General features: G+C 49.8%; 1 protein-coding gene across 4 annotated transcripts in view; it reads right to left on the bottom strand.

Annotated features, from left to right (window-relative positions):
- Nucleotides 1-21,602, bottom strand: part of Wscd1 (WSC domain containing 1) — a 43,854-nt gene that overhangs the window by 14,192 nt on the left and 8,060 nt on the right. For 2 of the 4 annotated variants that reach the window (XM_017794998.2, XM_017794997.2), the window contains exons 2-5: nt 18,568-19,251; nt 12,636-12,750; nt 10,961-11,145; nt 7,277-7,398 (exon numbers count right to left, since the gene is read on the bottom strand). In XM_017794998.2, the coding sequence (XP_017650487.1) occupies nt 7,277-7,398; nt 10,961-11,145; nt 12,636-12,750; nt 18,568-18,985 (840 nt within the window). In that variant the 5' untranslated portion in view covers nt 18,986-19,251. Of the gene's footprint in view, nt 1-7,276; nt 7,399-10,960; nt 11,146-12,635; nt 12,751-18,567; nt 19,252-19,341; nt 19,617-21,602 lie in introns of those variants that run through there. The other 2 variants (XM_008855657.2, XM_029557475.1) reach the window with 2 other exon arrangements.

Raw genomic sequence — 21,602 nt, forward strand, 5'->3', positions numbered from 1 at the left:
AAGGAAGGAAGGAAGGAAGAAGGAAGGAAGGAGGAAGGGAGGAAGGAAGGCGGAAGGAAGGCAGGAGGGAGGGAGGAGGAAGGAAGGGAGGAAGGAAGGGAAGAAGGGAGGGAGGGAAGCAGGGAGGGAGGGAGGGAAGAAGGAGGAAGGGAGGAAGGAAGGGAAGCAGGGAGGGAGGGAGGGAGGGAAGGAGGGAGGGAGGCAAGAAGGGAGGGAGGGAAAAAATGGCTTAAATGTCCACCCAGAAGACCACACAACCACAAAAGTAACAGTATGGCAAGAGAAATGTGCAGGCTATGCCAAAGGAGAGAATGGACTAGAAGGAAAATCCAGCATTTCTATTATAAAACAAAGTCCCTGCATATACACCTAGATTAGGAGATCAAAAGGCTGCTTACGTTTCTAACTTTTATTCTGACAATAAAGTCACAGGTAAGTTTTATTTCTATTTTTGCACTTTTAATTTTTATAAATGGACACATTTTACCTTTGGAACCTTCTGAAAGTTCCCTTCTCTACACCACAGATTAGTGCACCTCTCAGCCTTCATCAGAGAAGATGCTTTCTTTTTTTGCAGTAGCCAGCAACGGACACACAGACCCATAACTGGTCAGCCTGTAGAGAATGAGAGATTGTGGAGCACCCATCTCTAGATCAGACACCTTCTTCCCATAAGGCTCAGGGATCATCGTTGAAGAGGGGTGGAAAGGCTGAAAGGGCCAGAGGGAGTGGACGTCTGCAGAAAAACAGTATTTGTTGGATACGACAGCACCACTGCCCACGTGAACTCAGAGAGGCTGTGAAAGACCTGTGTAAGACCAAGGCAGTCACAATCCCAGCACAGATGGGGGAGGGGCTCATGAAATTCCAGCCCTCACTGAAGAGTTATTGGCAAGTGATGGCTGCCAGGGGAGAGTCCATTTTCCTCAGGGATGCGGCCCTTGTGAGGCTACCCACACTCCAGTAGATAGTTCCACACCCATGTACATACAGATTATACTAAATGAACTCATTGAGGTTTTTTATAAAAGAACACATGAAGTTGAGGGGGAGGAGTGGTGGGGACATGGGGGAGGAAGTGGAATCACAAGTGGATTTGATCAAAATAAATTATATGCATATATAAAATTCTCAAACAATAAAAGTATTTTTAAAGCACATACAGGGTTCAATTTCACAGGTTCTCTATGGACTTCAGATGAGTCTTCTTTGTGTGGTGTTAGGGATGGCACTCAGGGTGTTGAACATGCTAGGCAAGTGCTTTAGTGCTGAGCCATATTCCCAGATCCTGGTTTTCTGAGACCAAGTTTCACTGTGTAGTCTAGGCTGATCTCAAACTCACAACCATCTGCTCCTGCCTTCTGAGTGCTGGAATTTCAGGTGTGTGCCATGTGCTTGGCCTAAAACTCTACTCCTGAGTCACTATGGGATAGCACAGACACGAATAGGCAAAGGAAAACCTTTCTTTGGTCAAGGTTCACAGGACCCAAACTCCCAGAGACCCCACCATCCCACCACTGGTAAAGGCACATGATGGGTGATGCATGGACACCAAAGATCTACCTGGGATAGACTCCATCTACTGGGACCCAGGATTTAGGCAGAGCAGGTGCACTGGCAGAACACACAGTCTCAGGGTCATTCCTGCCTCTCCCCTGGCATCTCAACTGGGGACAACCACACCACCATGCTTGCAGACGGTGTCAGACTTCACTGCTTCCCATTTTAGAATGTTCACTCCCACAACAGTCTATGTACTTGCACACAAATATCAGGCTTCAAAATTAATTACCCCAGGTCTGAACTGGCAGCAGTGCAAATACCTGTCCTCCCCCTGCTGCTTTGCACCTTGAATCTGAACTAAGGAGGGGGCAGGATCTTGAAGGCGACTAAAGAGGAGCAGGGATCCTTCCCTTTCCAGCCTGATTACCAGAAATTAGACAAGATCATTTTATGGGGCTTTAAAGGCACTGATTGAGGCCCGGGGGATGCTTGAGAGATAGCTCAGCAGTTTAGAGCTCTTACTGCTCTCCAGAGGACTCAAGTTTAATTCCTAGCACCCACACCAAATAGTTCACAACTGTCTGCGACTCCAGCTCCAGGGGATCTGACGCCCTCTTCTGGCCTCTGAAGGCCCTGCATTCATGTGCACATACCCCCAAACAGATACACATATACTCATACTTTTAAAAAATTAAAAATGAACAATAACACCCCCCCACACACACAATATTTTCTTCAGTGGTATAGCTACTGATAAGGAGCCCATCCTCCTGTAAATATCCTCACCCAGGACTCTGTAAGCAACTCCAATGAAACTTATGGGGTCATCAACATAAATAAATAAAGTCAAGAAGATAGAAGAGGTACTAGGTGGGACGAGGAAGGGAATCAACAGGAATTAGAGGGGAACAGAAGGCAATGACGGTGAATATGATAAAAATGCATTATGCATATATATGAAAACAATGAAATCCATTATTATGTATAAATAATACATGCTAATAAAAATAAAGAAAAACTTGTCATTAAGAGGCCAAACTTACCCCCAAATGCTCTTTTGTTTAATTATGTTCCTGGAGCTTCTTAAACCCAGTTAGTTTCACTAACAGCCAAAAACTGCAGAGATTTTTTTTTTAAATCTCTGATGCCATAAAGAAGCCTCAGCATAAAGGTCAAATTGGGGGTGCTGCAGGGAAGGCATCCTTCTTCTCTTGCTTCCCAAACCACCCTTACATCTGCGGCTCTGCTCAACCAGCCACAGTGAAGCCCCCAGTCTGCACCCCCAGGCTTAGCCCTGCCCCACTGAACATTCTGCTGCTTTTTTTTTTACCCAAATGTCAAGAAACATCTTCCTGGCTGTCTTACAAGTATACTGTATGGTCCTGGTAGAATCTGGTCATTGCCACCTCATGGGGCACCTTAGCTAATTTCCTGGCCCAATAAGGACATGATGGGGCTGGTGCTGTCACCCTGCTGTGACAGTACCACTCGCCTTTCTAGGGGAGGAAGTATTTGGACTGAGAATGGAAAAGTACAGCCAAGTATTCCATCAGTGCTCTCTCACCGGCCCCCCTTCACACACACCCCCATCCCATGCAGGAGAAAAGTCAGGAAACCACTCCTTGCTGAGGCTGACGTCAGACCAACTTCTGGCTCATTGCCCATCTTGGAGTTCCATGCTAGAAGCAGGATTCAGATCCATGGGGAAGGCAGGTCAGGTCTGGGCAGTACTGGGTAGTACATTCAAATTAGCTCTCCAGGGCTGTGGTCTTGCCTCCAGAGACCTTGGCCAATTTCTGTAGTTTGAGTTGTGACCCCTGAGGGGAGAGTTATTATTGACACCACAAGGATGAGGACTAGAGATCCTCCTAAATATCTATCCTACAATGTAAAGAAATTCTGAAACAAAATTCTCCAACCATTATAACATATAGTTCCAAGACTGACTCCCTAGTCTGGGGTGAAGCCAAGCCCAGGAATATATAGGCTGAGTCCTCGAGTCTCAGGCAAGGTGGGCAGGACAAGGGAGAAGCCTGGGAACCAGAGCCCTCTGCTGCATAGTTGTTTATTAGATGCATGACATTCAGTGCCGTCCTGGCTTCACCTGCAATCCCTCACTCCAGAGCCAGGTCGTGGGTCAAGTTCTGTTTCCGCTTTGCCAAGTATTTCTGAGACCCACCTTCAGATATTCTGCCTTCTAGAAGCATCCACGGATCCTCCTCTATGGCCAGATCCACTGTCCACCCACACCAGCCTCATCATCCCTCTCGGGAGGATTTTGCTCCTGTAGCTCCTCTCTGATTACTCTTCCCTCCATCAGCTCCATTCCTCCCTGCTCCAGAGCTCCCTGCCTACACAGATGGAAGATGCCACACTACACATACCATACTCCTCCCCACTATACTATCAGTCGCTTCCTGTTTACCACTGGGAAAGCAAAGCAAAACAAAAAACTGAACGTCAAGGTAGACACCCAAGGCTCTCTGTAACTTGTTCCCATTCTATCTTTCACACCAACCTGTATAACTTTCCACTCTGGTCAGACTAGGCTAAGGCCTCAGATCTGCCCAGCACTGCCACCTCTTGCAATGCACTGCCCACTTCCCTCATCCACCTGCTCACACTGTGCCACCTACTCCAGCTCCAGTCCTCCCGGAAGTTGCAGATGCCTTCCCCTCTAAGTTTCCTTCCCTTGTAGGCACTGGTCTCACTCTGCCCTGTGGGGCTGAGCTTCACCCATTGTCAGGCTCTGTTGGCATCTACACATGGTTTTACCACTGCAAATATCAGCCTATGCCTTTGGCTAAATCCCACCACCTATGCTTTCCTAAGAGCCACTTTGAACTTGAATCTTGTAAACAGTGACTCTTTAGACAGCTGCAAAACCCCAAAGCTCTCAACAATGTAACTAAAGGAAACAGCCCTTCCTGCCCCATCTGACCTGGACTGGGATAACAGATGAGTGGGTAGACTCCCACACTGCATGCTCAGGCCTTGTATGAGAACCTTGGGCACTCTCCATGTGGTTCTGATGAACCATGCCCACTGTACCCATCAGAGCTGAGCAGGTGCCTCACCCTTGAGAGTTATTTGCAGAGAAGTCAGAGAAGGTGCTAAGGTGCAAAACGACTAAGATACCAAGAGCCTGTGGGGATTGTTTTTGGCATGCTTCACTGTAAAATTGTAGCAATCTGGATTTGTGCCAGTAAATACCAAGGAGGCTGAGAATAGCAAGGAGTTTCAAATCTTTAAATTCTTATCTGTAACCACTGGGCAGATCGCTCTGGGATGTGAAGGGCTGTTCATGGAGAAACACATTCAGAATACTGGGGCATCTGGCTAGGGTGCCCCCTCCCTAAAAGGAGGAGGTCCCTCCAAGAATGGCTATACCCCCTCCCACATCTCTTGATGGGCAATTTGGCAATGTTGACTAAAAGACAAAGACACCTCCTGAAGCCAGTATTGCCCCAGAGGCTATTTTTTCCTTATAGATTCACTCCACAAAATGGCCTACAGATAGTCATTGCAGCATTATTTGTAAAAGCAAAAGACTAGAAACAATCTAAAAGCTGAACAGGAGGGGACCAATTAAATAAATCATAGGGCATCTGTGCAGTTAGAAAGGAAGATCAGAGCTCGCTTTCTGTATCTATGTAGAATGATAACGTAAGGTGCATAGTCTGGTGGAAGGTCCAGAACAGGGGCGTCCCGGCACCTCATTAATGCCCTGGGGTTTGTAAAGGACCAGCCTAGGATGCAACTGCTTGAGTATTCAGTTTCTGAAAGTGGCCACAAGAAGCCAGGGTATGAGCTGCCTAGCAGGTGGGAGGCTGGGCGAAGGGACTTGACCTCTAAGCTCTTCCATACCTCTTCACTGCGTTCCACCGGAACATATTACCTATACTCAAGGCTAATCTGAGGCACTCAGGCCGGCAGTCATGGTGACTGTCAGTTCCCTTCCCCCTGTTTATTCTCATCTTTCCATTATCTCCCCCATCACAGGGAAAGGTCACCATGTAAAAGCACATGTGGTGGTGTCAGGAGCTGGTGGCTGTGCCTGTGTGCAAGCTTTGTCCTTTGCAAACCTGCAGTGCCTCTCACAGGAATGTGAGGTGCTCCCTTGGCAGAGCCACTGGGAGGATTAAAACAAACAGTCTGTGGGAAGCCCCTGGCCTCTCCAAGGTTGCTGATGTGAGGAGGCCTGCCTTCAACCTACTTAAGACCAGTGGGTCCCCACATTCTCATGGGGGGAGGATTATTCTTTGGAGAATGGCTCAGAACTTCATGGGCATGGGACCCCAAGAGGGTTCTTGTTCCATTGTTGGCACGGGCAGGGACTGGCAGCTGTGTGGGTATCCTTATTCCTTCCTCCCAAAGTTCTGTTCCCATGAGGATGAGAGAGGTGACTTTCCCTGGCTAGATATCTGCAAGCCAATGACAGGCACCTTGATACCCACAATACCTTGGCAGCGGCTTTGGAAGCCCTGGTGATGCAGCAGAGCCACCTCCAGAGCTGTACTCCAGCAAGAGGAAAGTGCCCACAAACAGCTTTGTTCTCCCTCTGCCCTGAGGGGAAAGCATCTCCTGAGAGCTGAGGAAGCAGGAAGCAGGAAGAGGGCAGCTCCGGCTGGGGTGCAGGGGGCCTGGGGGAGGGGGATGCGCGTCACAACCACACCTGCTTCATTACAGCTGCCCCTGTACCCTCCAACCTCCAGCAGGCCATGTAGTTTTCAGGTTCTGACTCCACCAATACCATGTGAGACCATGCAGGCTACTTGAGTGCTCTACCTCAGTTTCTTCACCTGACAAATGCAGATAATCATTACACCTATCTCCTGGGGTGCTAGGATGGTTAAATGTAACATATCAAGTGTCTAGAACAGTACCTTACATAGGATATGTAACCATTAAATCTCAACTTCTGTTCACTTTCATTGTTGTTGTTGCCATGTTGCCATCTTCTTCATCATCATCATCATCATCACACCACCATCGGCGATGCCCATATCATCATCATCATGATCATCATCATGGGCAATGCCCATTCCTTCCCTTACCCCTGTTTTGTTATATTGTCAAGCACCACGGTGCACAGAGGCTACTGAATCCCAACACATCTGCATCAGCCCCAGATCCTAGCTCACTGTTACCTACGGCCACTTGTAGAGCCACAAGCATCCACCCCAATCTAGAGATGTCTGGATCCCAGCCCAAGATGTGCATAGTCTGTGAACACAGTTCTCACCAGCCATGCCTCACATTCTCCTGGCCTCAAATTTTGTAAGCCCCAATTGTCGCTCCTTATCCTATTGCAGTGAGCACATAATGTAAGGGACACTGGCTTTTATACCTAGCCCAGCCGTAGCAAAGCTCAACGCCCCCCTCCTTAGCCTGGGGTGAACCACAGGTGTGGTCATGGCTCCTGTAGTCAGATTCACCATCCTTAGCACAAACAACATAAAACCCATCAGCTATCCCCAAGTCCCAAGCCAGCATTTCCCTGAGTCCAAAGTCAATTTGACATGTGACACTTGTTCCAAAAGTTCCCATCCAGAAAGGCACACAACCTCTTTACAGCCTTCATTGACAACTCCCCACCAACCTCAAATCACCTGTGTTAGCTGTGAACTTCCCAACACACCCTGCGTGACCATCAGGGATATATATGGTTCCCATAGCAAATGTGTGCACCCAGCACAGGTTCTGGCCCTGCTCTAGAGCCTGCCATGCACACTGGATGGACAAAGCATCATGACATTGTAATAGTTCTTACTTTCTGGGAACAAAATCCTGAGCATGTCTCCACAGTCACATTGGCCTGTGTCAGGGAGGTGGAGAAGGTGTGTGTGACATTCTCTGGCAGTCGGAAGCACCCTCGGTAGGTGGCAGTTCGCCCTGCAAGGGAGGAAATGGGATTTTGGTGAGAAGTGGTACCTGTGGCTGCCGGTGCCTGACACAAGAGAAAATGCTGGTTTCTGGTCCTGACCTGTGTGAATACACTCAGGAGGGGTGGGGATCACATTGGAGAGGGCAAAGCATCCAGATGAGGCTGAGCCAGGCCCTGAGAACAACCCACCATGGGGACCATGGGAACCCAGGGACACCTGGCTGAAACACTGACTCAGGGTTCACTTCTCCTGCCAGGTCCCTGGAGGTAGCTTCCCTCCCTCCCTCCCTCCCTCCCTCCCTCCACCCTAGTAAATCCCCTTTCCAAATGTCTGGACCATTGTATGAGTATACTGCCTGCATGTATGTGAGTGCACCCATGTCATGCAATAGGTCAGAAGAGGGCTTCGGATTCCCCTGGAACTGGAGTTAAGGATGGTTCGCAGCCGCCATGTGGGTGCTGGGAATTGAACCCGGGTCATCTGCGAGCACAGTCAGTGCTCTTAACTGCTGAGCCATCTCTCCGTCCTCTTCGTTCCTTTTCTTCTCTCTTTCATTTACTATGTACTAGCTTTCACAGAAGGTGACCTGACAGGCTGATATTCTGGAAAACCCTATGATCCCTGAGAATGTGCATGAAAAGACAGGTAGACTTGAGATCTGAACTGCTCGTTCTATCCTGCTATGCTCTTGGAAGCAGACACAGCAGGCTGCTGCGCTGCTTAGCAAGGCTGGCCTCGCTCTCATCTTGAATTCCCACCCAGGTTCTAGGAATACTCCTCAATCCTGCCTCACACGGGAAGCTTCTTGCCAAATCCTTCTTTAACCTTCTGGTGGAAAAACTTATCTCCCTTGCTGGTTCCCTTGATGTTGGAGCAAACCTTCTGGAATGTTCCTGCACCAACTGCTTATATTTCTGCCAGACTCAGAGTTTCTCTAGATGACATCTGATTCCCATCCCAAACTCCTTTTCATATCAAGTCTCCCAGGGCTTGGCAACTGCCTTCAGGTTCTCTCTACCTGCCCCTAGCTGCTGTCTGCCTCCAGGCTTTCTCTAGCTGCCCCCAGGCTTTTTCTAGCTGCCCCCAAGCTCTCTCTAGCTGCCCCAGGCTCTCTCTACCTGCCATACCACACCTCCTGACCTTAGTCATGGCAGAAATTTTTCCATGCAAAACTGTCAAAGTAGGGCCAAGGTCTGGATCTGGAAGCCCATCTTGATCAACCAGAGCACCAGTGATCTGGGAGTCAGAGCACAGATTTAGGAAAGCTACCTGTTGCAGGGCCCAGGGGCTGTCCAGCCTGTGACTGGCTCTGTGTCATGGACCCTGGGACTCTCCTCACTCACATACTGCCATGCTCAAATGTGCCCATATGACAGCTCCCAACAGTTGTATCTCTCTGCATCCACAGACCTGCCCAGAACTGTGGTACTATAACCAAGGGTAATGGCATGCACTTCCCACAAGACTCCTTGCTATCCTGCGGCAAGGCCAGGCCACAACGAACAAAGACTTAGCTCAGGCAAGGGCATACAATCAGCCATGGAATGAACAAGCACTGGAGCGTATGGCAAGGGAGGATCAACAGGGCAGGCAGCAAAGGAAGAGTGACCAGCATCCAACAAAGATTGGGCCACAGTGGGGATGACAGCAAGGGGCCACCAGGACTCCTGGATGGAGTTCAAGGCGTCAAGAAGTCCCCTTGGCTCCCTGCAGCCAGACCAACCCTGACACACAGAAGGTGCCAGTGGGTGCTGAGTGAGTGGATGAATGAAATGAGGTGAGGAACACTACACGGGGGCCCAGCATGATCTGCAACAGGGGAGCAACTTGTGAACCTCAGAAGGTCACAGCTGTGGCCCACTGCACATTGCTGATGGGACTGTCAGCAGGAAGTGCTAGTTAGAATCAACTGTTCCACAGCCTTCTCCCTCACTCCCCAGGTCAGGGCTGAAGGGCCACATAGGGAAGAAGAATGTCAGGAGGCAAGCTCACAGGCCTTGCTCCTTGTGAGTGCCCCCATCAGCCAGAAGCTGCAATTTACAAGGGGTGGTCACCTGATCTTCTCTGATGGTCTATTCGCACAGTTAAAGGGAAGGGAGTTGAGGGTAAATTTTAGCCACACGGCCTGATGGAGGAACAGCACTGACACCCTTGTAGACATGAAACAGGGCAGCAAATTTGGCCCTACTCAAGATCAGGGGCTGGCCTAAATGACCAGACTATCTGTCCCTCAGCCAATAGAAAACACAGGCCAACTACCAGTCTCTAAGAGTCCGTGACTGAGTCAACAGGGAGGTAGGGATGGAGGGAGACAGCTCAGCGTCCACACTCAAGCCTAGTCCTGATGGGGGTCAAGGGTGAGGGATCAGGAGTCAGGCTAATTATTTGAGGCCAAAGAAATGAAAGATCTGAGAAGCCAGAATGGGGCAGTATGGTCCTCAGGAAGCCCATGCAGGTGATGGGGTCAACCTCATGCCAGGTCAAGGTCTGCTACAGAGTAGGCATCAGTGGGCTTCTGGTGAGCTAATGGCCCCATCATCAACTTCTTAAGCTAGAGTATATTGTCAGTGTCACTGCCCCAAGCCCACTGCCCCATCTGGAACCCCTGGTTCCCAGTCACATGCTGTCCAGATGCAGGAAGCACCTGAGAATCCACAGCTGAGAGAAACTCCCTGCACTCTGGCCCTGTTCACAATGGCTGTGTCTCATCATGGTTCTTGGGGCTGGGCTATTTCCTTTGGAATTGTGCATTCTGTTGCCACAGCTCTGAAGAGAGGCCTTGCACTTGCCCCTACCAGACACCTTTAGAAACCCCAGAACCAACTTCTATGTTGGAGTTTTGAAGGGCCAGACAGAGAGTACAAATTTGAAGCTCCAAATTCATACAAACGCAGAACTGCAGTTATAAATTCTCAGAAACATTTTTCACACCAAAAGCTCAAGTAAAAGTCATACTTCCAGTGAGTAGCTATTATTGCTATTTTTCTAATCAAAACTGCCACTGGTTTATATTTCAGTAAGCTTGAATTCCATTTTATGAAGACATCTCAGTCCAAGTCTCTACTGGATGATGGGCCCAAGGCCTCCTTTCCTGCCCTGACAGACATTAAAGTCTCTACTGTGTAACCATGAGAGTTCCCCTTGCTGAAGCCCAGGGCTGTGCATGCCCCTCCTCCCTCTCGTCACTGTGGTCCTCAGTTTCCTTTTCATTTCTGGAGGCTGGGATGGGTTTACTTTCCTACTAATTATCTACCTTAAGCAATGGTGCCCCAATTGTACCCCAAAATTCTAGATGTATCTGATCCTCATGTCTACCACCTTAGTGCCAGAAGTCTAGGTTGTGCAGAGAGCTCTGTAGAGTAGGCTGGAACCCAGAGAAGGGAAGGGCGCTGTCTGCAATCATACAGCCCACCTCACCCTCCTAACCAGCTGCTCCTGCCAGGGATAAGGAAAGGCATTCGGGAAGAGGAAGTCACAGGTTCTGGTCCACATAGTGTGGTGCAGGGGCCGTGGGTAGGGTGAGTGGGCACAGGGGATGTGGAAAGCTCAGGGGCAGGCTGTACACTCACGGTTCCTGGAGCCTGGCTGCAGCAGTTCCACACCGTACACGGAGAGCCGGCCCATGGCCCCGCACATGGTGCCTTTCTCCCCCTTGCATTCCTGGTTACACTCTTTCAGGCTGACACGTATGGCTGGCAGACGGTTCCCACAGTAGCACTCAGCTCCAGCCTCCAAGCCCGCATAGACATAGGACCTATAGGGACAGCGAGCCTGGGTGAGTCTAAGTTGGAGTTCAAGCTAAGGAAAGGTCAGAATCAGGTAATGGCAGCTGCATGTTATGGCTGAGATGAGGTCTAGGTGTAGGCTGGAGCATGGCAATCAACACATGGCTGGTATAGGGAATCAGGCTGCATCCAGAATTAAAGGTCATCTAGCTAAGTTTAGGGAACAATGTTTCCACTGGAATAAACTATTTAACCCTATTGATCTGTTTTGTTAGCCTTGACTTGAACTTTGCCCATAAGTTTCCATCCATGGCTACAGGTTATAGGAGATTAAATCAGAGATGTGTAGGAACATGGTTCTCAGTGGGAGGTATACAGAGCCCTGATGTGCACTGTTTGTCAGTTGCTGTGGTATAAACACTCACCACAGATGATGTCAAGCTACCTAAGGTTGAATCACAGGCTCATAGCAACTAGAATTTAAAGTCTGCCCAGAACTAGCATAAGACTGGCCCGAAGCACCTGCAACAGGTCATACTGTGTTACAAAGGGGCCCTGCTGCCCAGACCCCTTCTCCTCCTTCTTTCCCCCTTACTAGAGTAAGACAGAGCAAGACCAGAAGTGGAAACTCACAGGGCCACACGGGGCCAAAACTACAGAGCAGACAGTGCCTTCTCAGTGGGTCCTGGTGTAAAAAGCTCAGACTAAAATCTCCACACAGAGATGAGGTCCCATTTAGCAGCTTATGAGCCAGGAGATGCTGTCACTTGCTACCTCTGAGCCTCAGTTTCCTTAACTGTGAGGAGACTGGCAAGAGAGAACAGCATCCTCACTCACCTTTCTCTCAGCTGCCAAGCACATGGAAGATGGACCCTGTCCTTGCCTTGTCCAGCAATAAATTGGGGGTATTTTGTGGCTACCTAACAGAGCAGGGTAGGGCTTTGCATACGGAAAAAAAATTTAGAGACTAAGGCGAGAGACTCCGGTTAGGGTACTGTCTGCTTATGCTGTTCTGTCTGTCTTCCAATTGCACACAGTGTGAACTGTGACTGTTTTGATGGTAAGGACCACTCCCTGACATAGACTAATGTCTGATAACCCCTAGGAAAGCTGGCAGTCTCTGAAAAAGTGAATTTTGTTATAAACACAAATAAAAATGGTTTTTCTAAGAGCTGGAAAGGCCCTCAGAGACAGTACCCTGTATTGTATTTTAAACAGATGAGTTAACTGAAGCCCAGAAACTCAAGCAATTAAGCTTCTGATGGGCCCCCATGCCCATTCTGCAGTTTGCCAAAAGAACTCCCAAAGTCGTGGGTGAGTCCCTAGCATGGCTGGAATAGAAGCCAGGTCTCCTGACATCTGCCCAGCAGCCTGGCTATGTACCCATGAACTTTCTTCTAGAGATCAAAGTCTGATCAACCAAGGTGTAATGATGGCCAACCAGCAACAGAGGCATCCTCTGCTTGAGACTATCTCCTGGCTCATTCCAGTGCAGTCAACTGCACAGTCCGACACTCACCGCTCGGCGCAGGCGTCCTGGCAGTGTGACACAGTCATTTTTCTCAGGTCATAAAACACCGCCCCCTTCAGAGTTCTCTCCTGGCCCTCCTCACTGAAGCATCCCAGGTAAGTGCCTGCAGGGAGGAAGCACAGCTGAGATCATAAGCCCAGGAGACAGGAGAGGTCCTGACCATAGGCCTATCCCTGGTAAAGTCCTGACTGCACACCACTCCTGGGAAAAGCCAAGGATCCCCAGCTCTCCCTGGTTAGACACCCCAGAAGCAAGGGGGAATGTGGGCAGCTGTCCAACTTGCCCTTAGTGCAGGAGCCAGTGGGCAGCTGGGTGACTCCATCTTGCTCCCTTTCTGGCCCTTTGCTTAGTGACCTACTGTGCATCTATTTCATGACCTACTGTGAATACAGTTCATGACCTACTGTGCATCCAGTTATGACCTACTGTGTATGCAGTTAATGGCCTTCTGTGCACCGGAAGGCAGTGCCAGGAGCCTGGCATCAGCCTGACAGCTGCTTTCCTCTACAATTCTTCCTTCTTCAGACTGGATACAAAGGGTTTTTTTAAATTCCATTATTATTGGGGCTAGAGAGATGGCTCAGTGGTTAAGAGCACTGACTGCTCTTGTAGAGGACTCGGGTTCAGTTCCCAGCACCTACATGGCAGCTACAAACCATCCTTAACTGCAGTTCCACGGGAATCCAACACCCTCTTCTGACCTCCATGGCATTGCATGACACGGGTGCACTCACATACATGCAGACAATACACTCATACACATTAAAATAAAAATAACAAATAAGAATTCATTATTATTAATTGTACATACATATGGGGTACAGTGAGATAATTCAACATGCATGTGCAATGGTCAAATCAGGGTGGTTGGCACATATACAACCTAGAATTCTTGTAAACATTGCCTGGTTTAATAACCTCAGACTCTCCTCCTCATCCCTGCCCTTCCTAGGCTGAGAGAGGCTCCTCTGCTTCTACCAGGGTCCTAAGAGAAAGTTCTACCACCTCCATGTGAGCCAGGGGAAGGACAGTCTGGGATTACCCCAAGATCTTTCTAAAGCAGAGGGCTCTTTAAAACAAGGGACTGCAGTGTGTTGCTGGTATATGTAAACAGAATCCACAGGCTTGAGATGGATGCCCATGTGGGAATTGGTAATAAGAGATCCAGGAGCCCTCTGCCATACCCTCAGGACTTTCCTGGTTAGGGACACTGGGGGTTCAACTCCATAAGGTAGTGACAGTGGTGACCCAACCATGTGCACACAGTAGGAGTCTGTGACAGCCCTGCCCTGTCACTGACAGTAAAGAGACGACTCCCAGAGCCAGAGATGCTCAGAAAATGTGAGCACAATGTAAGTGCAGCCCCAGGTGTGTAAATGTCACATGCACCACAGTGTTTGGAAAGAATGGCATTTGGGAATTTGCAAACACACTCTCACATGGTCTTCAATCTGGGAACGCACATCCACAATCACTACGTCGGTAGCTAGATGGGGCACCTGTGCTGACGTTGCACACAGCCCAAGAATGTGTACACGCTGCCATGTGGTACCACTGAACTGTCACCTGGGGTGTGTACCCAGGAAACCCGGCTTTCCAGGAAACCATGTACCCTGGGCCTCCTGGCAGCCTGATGGCTTCACAGAACTGGCCAGGGAAGGGCAAGGTCATTACAACTGGTGCTATCCCTGAGTGTTCCATTGTTCCTGAAGTAGGCTTTCAGTCTGAGTACTGCCACACTAAAAAGTCAATTCAGACTCCAATGAATCACCTCAGCTGTCCATGCCTCAGTTTCCTCAAATGTAACGGTGGATGAATATCCACCTTTGCTCAGGCTCATTTCTCCTTTGTCACCTTCCGTCAGTCTCTGCTCCCTGCTCCCACACAGCCAGTGCTTCTACCCCGTTGTAAGGTCAGGGTCCTCCCTCCTCCCTCTCCAGCTCACCATAGAGTCTCAGGACTCTTAATATTCAATGTCTGAAAAATTGTCTGTCAAATCCCAGTCGATAACTTGCTAAAAATCTTCTAAACCTGAGATGGGTATGATGGTACATGCCTGGAATCCTAGCACTTGGGAGACTGAGGTAGGATGATTGCTATACGTTCAAGGCAGGCCTATGCTACAGTGAATTCCAGTAAGCCTGGGCTACAAAGTGAGATTGAGCAAAGAAAAACAAAACAATCTTTGAAACTTGTGTGTGCTGTCTCTACATGACTGAAGTCTCCTGGAGGACAGGGACAACACCTTTATCCCCAGTGACAGACCAGGGTTAGGCACAATGTTGATGGCATCACCTAACTGGGAACACTGGGGCACAGCTCCTCCAAACCATAGTGAGGTGTCCTGAAATACCTGGCATAGGAGCAGAGCACCCCAGTGTAGAGGGCAGCCTGCTGACTATACCTGGCTGCAAGTCCCAGGGCAGAGAACAGCAGGAGGCTGTTTCTCACTCCTCAGGGTCCAGGGGACTCAGGACAGAGGCCACCAGGCTGAGTAAGCAAGCAGCCACCTTCTTCATGGTAGCCTCTTCTAAGCTACTTGCCTCCAGAGGCCACCTCCACCGACAGCTGGATAGAGGCATATGTAGCCACACCCTGCACTCTATGCACAGGTGTCTGTTTCCTCCCTGGCCACAGACTGCCTCCCTGGTACAGATCCCTGGAAGCTTATCTTGTTCTTGAACTTCAGGGCCCCTGAAACAACCATGTATGGCCACAGAAAATGCCCATCCAGGGCAATAGGCTTGAGTTACTCTCTGCCTGCCTACTTAGCAAAAGCAAACCATTGTTTGAGAAATTTCTGATGTGTTGCTTAGCATAGAAGAAAGTCCAGCACAGCTTTCAATTAAACATCCAAACATAAGCTCAGGGACTATTAAGCATTCCTCACCATAGTTGGAAATGAAGCACAAAGTTCACAAGGCCCCCGGCTCGACTCTTCCCAAGGCTGAGATGGTACATGAATGTTTCTGGGAATGGGCTGATATAGGCTCAAATCTTGGCTCTACAGGACCCAGCTGTGAGACACAGCTTCCCCTTTCTAAGATGCAGTTTTTCCCTCTATAAAGGAGGGGCACGGTGCCCATTCCAGAGGCTGTTTGTGAGAATTCCATGAGATGATATGTGTGAAACGTCTAATGCAAGGCTGGGCATGGTAAGTGCTCAAGTGTGTCTATTTTTATTGATAATAGCTCATTTTTAATAATGAAGATTTCTCAATGACTTTACTTCCCTGGAACCCACATCCTTCATCATTAAAGTGATGAGAGCACTGCTTACATCAGGAGGCTCTTTGAAGATTAAATTAAATGAGACGACAGATGGACATCTACATAAAACAATGCTCCGTACATAACAGATGTTCAAATAAGTAACAGCGATTATTATTCTGATCCTGTATTGTAACCTGGGACCTAGTAGGACGATGGATCAGTAAATATTAGCTGAATAATTAGCACATTAATAGGAAAGAAGAAAGCCATGGTTTCAACAGCAAGGCGGGCGTTCTGAAGTAAGGAGTGGTTTAGCACTTAGCTCCTGGCTGTTTCTGTCTGACCAATGTGCAGAGGAAGGCTCTGCCTACTGCCCTGTCTTAGGGTACAGCCAGGGCTTGAGACACAGGTGGTCCCCCTTGGTTGTGGGTAGCAGAGGAGCCCTCTGTCACTTGACATAATGAATGGCTTTGCTAAGTTCCCGACAGAGGCGAGAATGTGCAAAAAAGCAAGAACTTTCGAGGGATGTGCTGGGACGCATCTGGGGCCGATTTATTACTTTGAGCCGAACCAGCAGCGAAGGAGGCGATGCATTATCGTCTGTGACTCTGCATCTGTTCATTTGCACACCGGAATGGACAAGCCGTGAGGCTATTAACGATGGCTTTGGAGATATTGGAATGTCTTTGGAAATTACTATCAATAAAAAACAAACTGGCTATGGAGAAGTTACTATTTTTCCCCTAGTAAACTTACTGACATTTTATTCCATTATGGATGTTGTCCAAGGTATAATGAAATGCTGGGTGATTGATGGAGACTCCTGCAGCTTCCGAGGCTTACAGGATCCCTTTCAGGGGATGGCAGGCTGCCCAGGACTCAAGAGACGTTTGCTTTGTCTACAGCCCAGCAGCTGGCCGAGGGCTACACTGTGGGCTACTCTCCGCCAAGGATGCCCACCTGGCCATGAAGGGCCAGGGGCTCCCAGGCCAGGGCTCTGCCTTCCTGCCTTCTCCTCAGGCCTTCATCTATATTACAGTTCTCACAGATAGTGTTTTTCAGAGTTTGCAGGTAGACCAAATTTATCCTTAAATCCTGCAGCAGAGTCACAATATTTAATCAGCCATGGAGTGCCTGGCCATTCACAATCCCTACTGTCAAGCCCTGGGAAGCCCCACTGTTCCTCGCTGTCCCAAGAGTTAACCCTTTCTCTGCTTGTACTGGGGAATATAGGGGCATTCTGGAGGTCAGGAGCAAGGACAATCCTAAGAACATACTACTGGCCAACAGTTGAGTATTAGTCCTGCTTAGATCTAACTACAGTCTTTCCTGCTTTTATAGGACTCTTTCTACCACTATTTTAAGCAACTCTTTGGAAGCAACTTACTGGTTCTCTTCGACGTTCATATCTGCCTAGAGCCAGAAGAAGTCTTTCTGAGACCCCTTTGAGGGTCAGCTATAAAGATCTGCCCTGCTTCAAGCTGAGTGCCAGGCCTCTAGTAAGCCCATGCAGAAGTCATTGGATATACAGCTGAGTCCACCCCAGGCTGAGCACTCAAGGGCCCAGTGCAGAACACACAGAGAGACTCATCCAGTGAGTTTTAGTGAGTGTGGATCAGAAACGAAGAGAGGTCTCCAAGCCAGTTTGCTCAAGGTCACAGAGCCATTAAGTGGCAACACCAAGAGAGGAACTCAGCTCTGTTTTCAACACTTATGGGCTTCATACGGTTTCCGCGGGACCTTCTCTTAGTCATTTGCTCTTAAGTCTAAATTAGCTGCTCTGGTGATGTCTCATAGAGACCCAATTTCTTGGTGTGCTGGAGAAAGCTTACAAAAAACCACACCTGTGTAAAATGATCCGCACTGTCGGTCCCTCTGCCTCCTTCTCACTTGCAAGCCCTGCTGAAGAATCCATGTGAGGACCACAGAAGCTAGATAATGTCTAAAGAACTTTCCTTGGAGACAGGCACCCACAGCCCTCTTAGTCTTCACACTGCCAGGCTCTCAGTCCTATCTTCACAAGGCGAGAGAAGAATGGGTTCCTTTCTTTCCTTTGGAACCTTCTCATCGCTCTCTGAATAGATCCAAGGGCTGAGGATATGACTCAATGGTGGCGAACTTGTCTAGTATGCCAAGGCCCTGGGTCTGAGTCAGTACCAAATAAATACATAAATAAATGCCTGCCACTTAGTATTCTTTGCTAAGTACTCTATACACTGTGTTTAATATTCTACATACTATGCTTAGTGCTCTCTATGCACTGTGGTAAGTATGCCACAGAAGACCCTGAGATCACACTAGGCATCTGTTCCTAGGGCAGTGGTGGTGACTGCTTCTCTAGAATCTTCCTTGATACCCCCTGATACCCCACTACATGTTGTCCCAGTTAACCCTCACAATGACCCTGGGGCCAGTGTCTCTCTTGCTCTCTCTTTCTCTGTCTGAAAAGACCCAGCAATGTGTGGCTGAGCCAGGATCAAAGCCCAAGCTCTAGGTGAAGGTCTCATGCCCATCAGCTCTGATCTCCATGGGATTCCAGCCAGAGTGAGCAAAACACTAAAGAGCCTCAAGTCCCAGCCCCTCCTGCCCCCCAGGACAGGAGAGAAGCTGCCACGGGTGAAGTCCATGTGCCTACACTGCCGACCTTCCCTTCTGACATAGGACCCAAGAAAGGAGAGAGAACTTGTGACCCTGAGCTGGGCTCTCACCTCGGCTTCGGCTGGCTGGCCCAGGGGCCTCAGGGCCTAGGGTAGGTGGCCCCTGGGAGTCACTGGTGAGGTGGTGGAGCCAGCGGCGCCGCAGTGCACTACGGTTCCTCCGAGGCCAGCGGAGTCCAGGTGGGAGCTGGGCCAGAGGGCTCCGCAGTGCGTCCATTTCAGGTATCAGGTCTGGGATGCCACGGGGGTCATGCAGGGTCCTGCCATCCATCAGACCCATTCCCAGTGCCACGGTGGCCACTGGCAAGGCTTGCAGGCTGCCAGGGGCCCTAGGGCCCTGAGGGATGGCCACTCGGGCCCGCTGCAGGAGCAGCAGGCTGCCGGTCATAAGGTAGGCGGCCGTGAGGAAGAGCAGCAGGAACTGTGTTCTGCGGAGAAACTTCTGGAGTCGGAAGAAAGGTTTGGCCATGCCCCTGGGTGGCAGGGCTCCCGGCTGGAGCCTGGGGATGGCTCCTAGCACCCGGGCAGGAGGGACGCCAGGGCCTGTGGAGGTATCATCCCAGCACCCTGGCTCTTGACACCTGTCAGAATTCGTCTGGACTGCTGTCTCTGTAGGTGTTCAAATGTCACCATCACGGCTCTCCAGCAGCCTCAGGCCCTGTGTTGGCAGCTTCTGTCCAGGAGTCACCATCTCCCCCATCCCTCAGTTTTCCTGGCCTTCATCAGTCTCAAAACCTAGAAAAGTGGAGAAAGAGCACTAAGATGCCATAGGATCCATCACCCCCTCCTGGGGCAGGATACTGCCCAGCCCTGTGACTAATTTACCCAAGTGGTCAGTTATATGGCAGGTTCAGATCCCAGCTCTGCGACTGGCCAGCTGCATGGCTGTGAAAGTTGCTGAACCTCTCTGGGCCTCAACTTCCTCATCTGTTATATGAAGGTGACATCTGCGCTGGACAGTGGCAGTGAAGAGCCTGTAATGACAATAGCAACGAGGAGGAGGGAGCAGGCAGCAGAGGCTTTCTACTGAGTCCCCAGCAGTGCCAGGCACTCAGCTCAATGAGTTATACAGTCGTCTCATTTGTCATTCACCAATGTAATGAGCTAGATACCATAATGTCCTCACCACACAGATGAGAAAACTAGAGGCAAAGTAATTTCCCCAAACCACACAGCTGGTAAACACAAGGGCCAGGATTCTGAAGTCTCTCCCCAGATCCTGTTCTCTTAACTACTACATGGCTCAGCCTGAAATATGGCATCACTGTATACAGTGTGCCCAGCCTAGGTAGGTGTATACTGTAGGATCTTAACAAATGCACACAGTGAACTGCCTCCCTGGGATGCAGCAAGACTGCAAGCTGGATTTTGAAAGGTTGCAGAGGTTGGTCACTGGCTCTCACAAAGACAGGGGTATAGGGGAGGCAACAGATCTCAATGGGCTTCCTGCCAGGGTGCCAAAAGGTAGGTCAGTGACAGAGGTTGGGGAAGCTAGTGTGGATGAGGGAAGGTCCCTAGGCAAGCTTGCATGGCTCACTCTGCTGTTCAGGCTGTGGAACTCACACTGGGCTCTGGTTCCCATCGGTGGCATCTCTGAAGTGGCTGTTAGGGTTGGCTGGGGGCTCTGCAGCTGCCACAGGCTGTGCTGCTGTGCAAGGAGGGCCCCTGAGCACAAGGACAAGCTTGTCCCAGAAGAAAGGGCCTTGGAAGCGTGACTAAGTGCTGGCTGTAACTAACATGGCCAGGGCTGCAGCTCAATGGCTGCTCTGTGTGCAGGCACGGCTGGCCGGGTGTGAGAAGAAAGACAATATTTAGGCTCTGAGGTCTGGCATTCCAGGCTGCAGGGAGGCTAGGGGCCCAGGAGACCATCCAAAGGGGCTGGGACCAGCCTGGGCCTTCCGACTTAAGTTCTGAGGGCTGCCAGATCTGAGGCCTCTGGGAGGGCAGAGGTATGGGGACGTAGGTCCTTATCAGCAAATGATTCCACCAACTGAGCAGGAAAGCCCTTTCAGTCTATCTCAGAGCCTTTCTTTTCTGTCTAAGCTGGTGTGTCACCAGGCCCACCCCAGCTAGTCTCAGATTTGTAAAACCACGGAGAAAATCCTATGAAATCCGGCCTGATCTCTGTGCCTCCAGCGTGGACCCCTCCAATGTACTGTGCACAGGCTGCCAGGGTGAGCCTCCCAATGAGCAAAGCTGATCACTGTGTCCCTTGCTCAAAACCTTCTTTCAATAGCTCCCTGGGCTTGGGGATAAACTCTAAGCTTCTTAACATGGCATACAACATCCTTTGTGATCCATCCTGTCCAGGCCCATTTCTGTGCCTCAGTGTCCTGACTATACATGTGTGTGTGCGCGCACACACACACACACTCTCCTCCTCTGAGCCTTCGCTGACCACACCCACCCATGGAGACAGATTCCCTGGTCTGTAGCAGCCTGTACTGAGCCCATCTCAGCACGCACCATTTTGGAACAATCAACATCTACTTCTCAGTCATCCCAGAAGGACTCTGACCAACCCAATCAGATACCACTCCCTATCCACTTTTGTCACTGTTGCCTAGCCTGGCACAGGGGTGGGAGAGGTGAGGAGGTGTTCACTGATTTTGCTGGAGAATACATTTTTTTAAAATGAGTAAGAGGATGAGTATGTGGACAGGCAAATTCTGACAGGAGAAACCTGCTCTTGGGAGTCTGAGAGCAGCCAAACCCCAAACCTCATTCATTCAGAGATAGGGGTGAAGCCTGAACTGGGGAGAGATGGAGCAACGTGTAGGCAATCAGGTCTCAGCCTTACAGAGCTGTCATCTAAGACACATGTGGATTACTGAGAATGCCTAAACTTTGCACAAGTCTTTCCTGTTCTATAATTCCACAAAGGTTTCCAAGTGCATTTGTGAAAGGGTTCTTCTGGCTGAAGGAGACTGGAATCCTATTAGTATAAAATCCTACAAAACTGGCCGGGCGTGGTGGCACACGCCTTTAATCCCAGCACTCGGGAGGCAGAGGCAGGCTGATCTCTGTGAGTTTGAGGCCAGTCTGGTCTCCATAGTGGACCTATCCAGGACAGCTGGGGCTACAGG

The sequence above is a fragment of the Nannospalax galili genome, unplaced genomic scaffold (genome assembly GCF_000622305.1).
Source record: "Nannospalax galili isolate Female #2095 unplaced genomic scaffold, S.galili_v1.0 scaffold888, whole genome shotgun sequence".
Lineage (NCBI taxonomy): Eukaryota > Metazoa > Chordata > Mammalia > Rodentia > Spalacidae > Nannospalax > Nannospalax galili.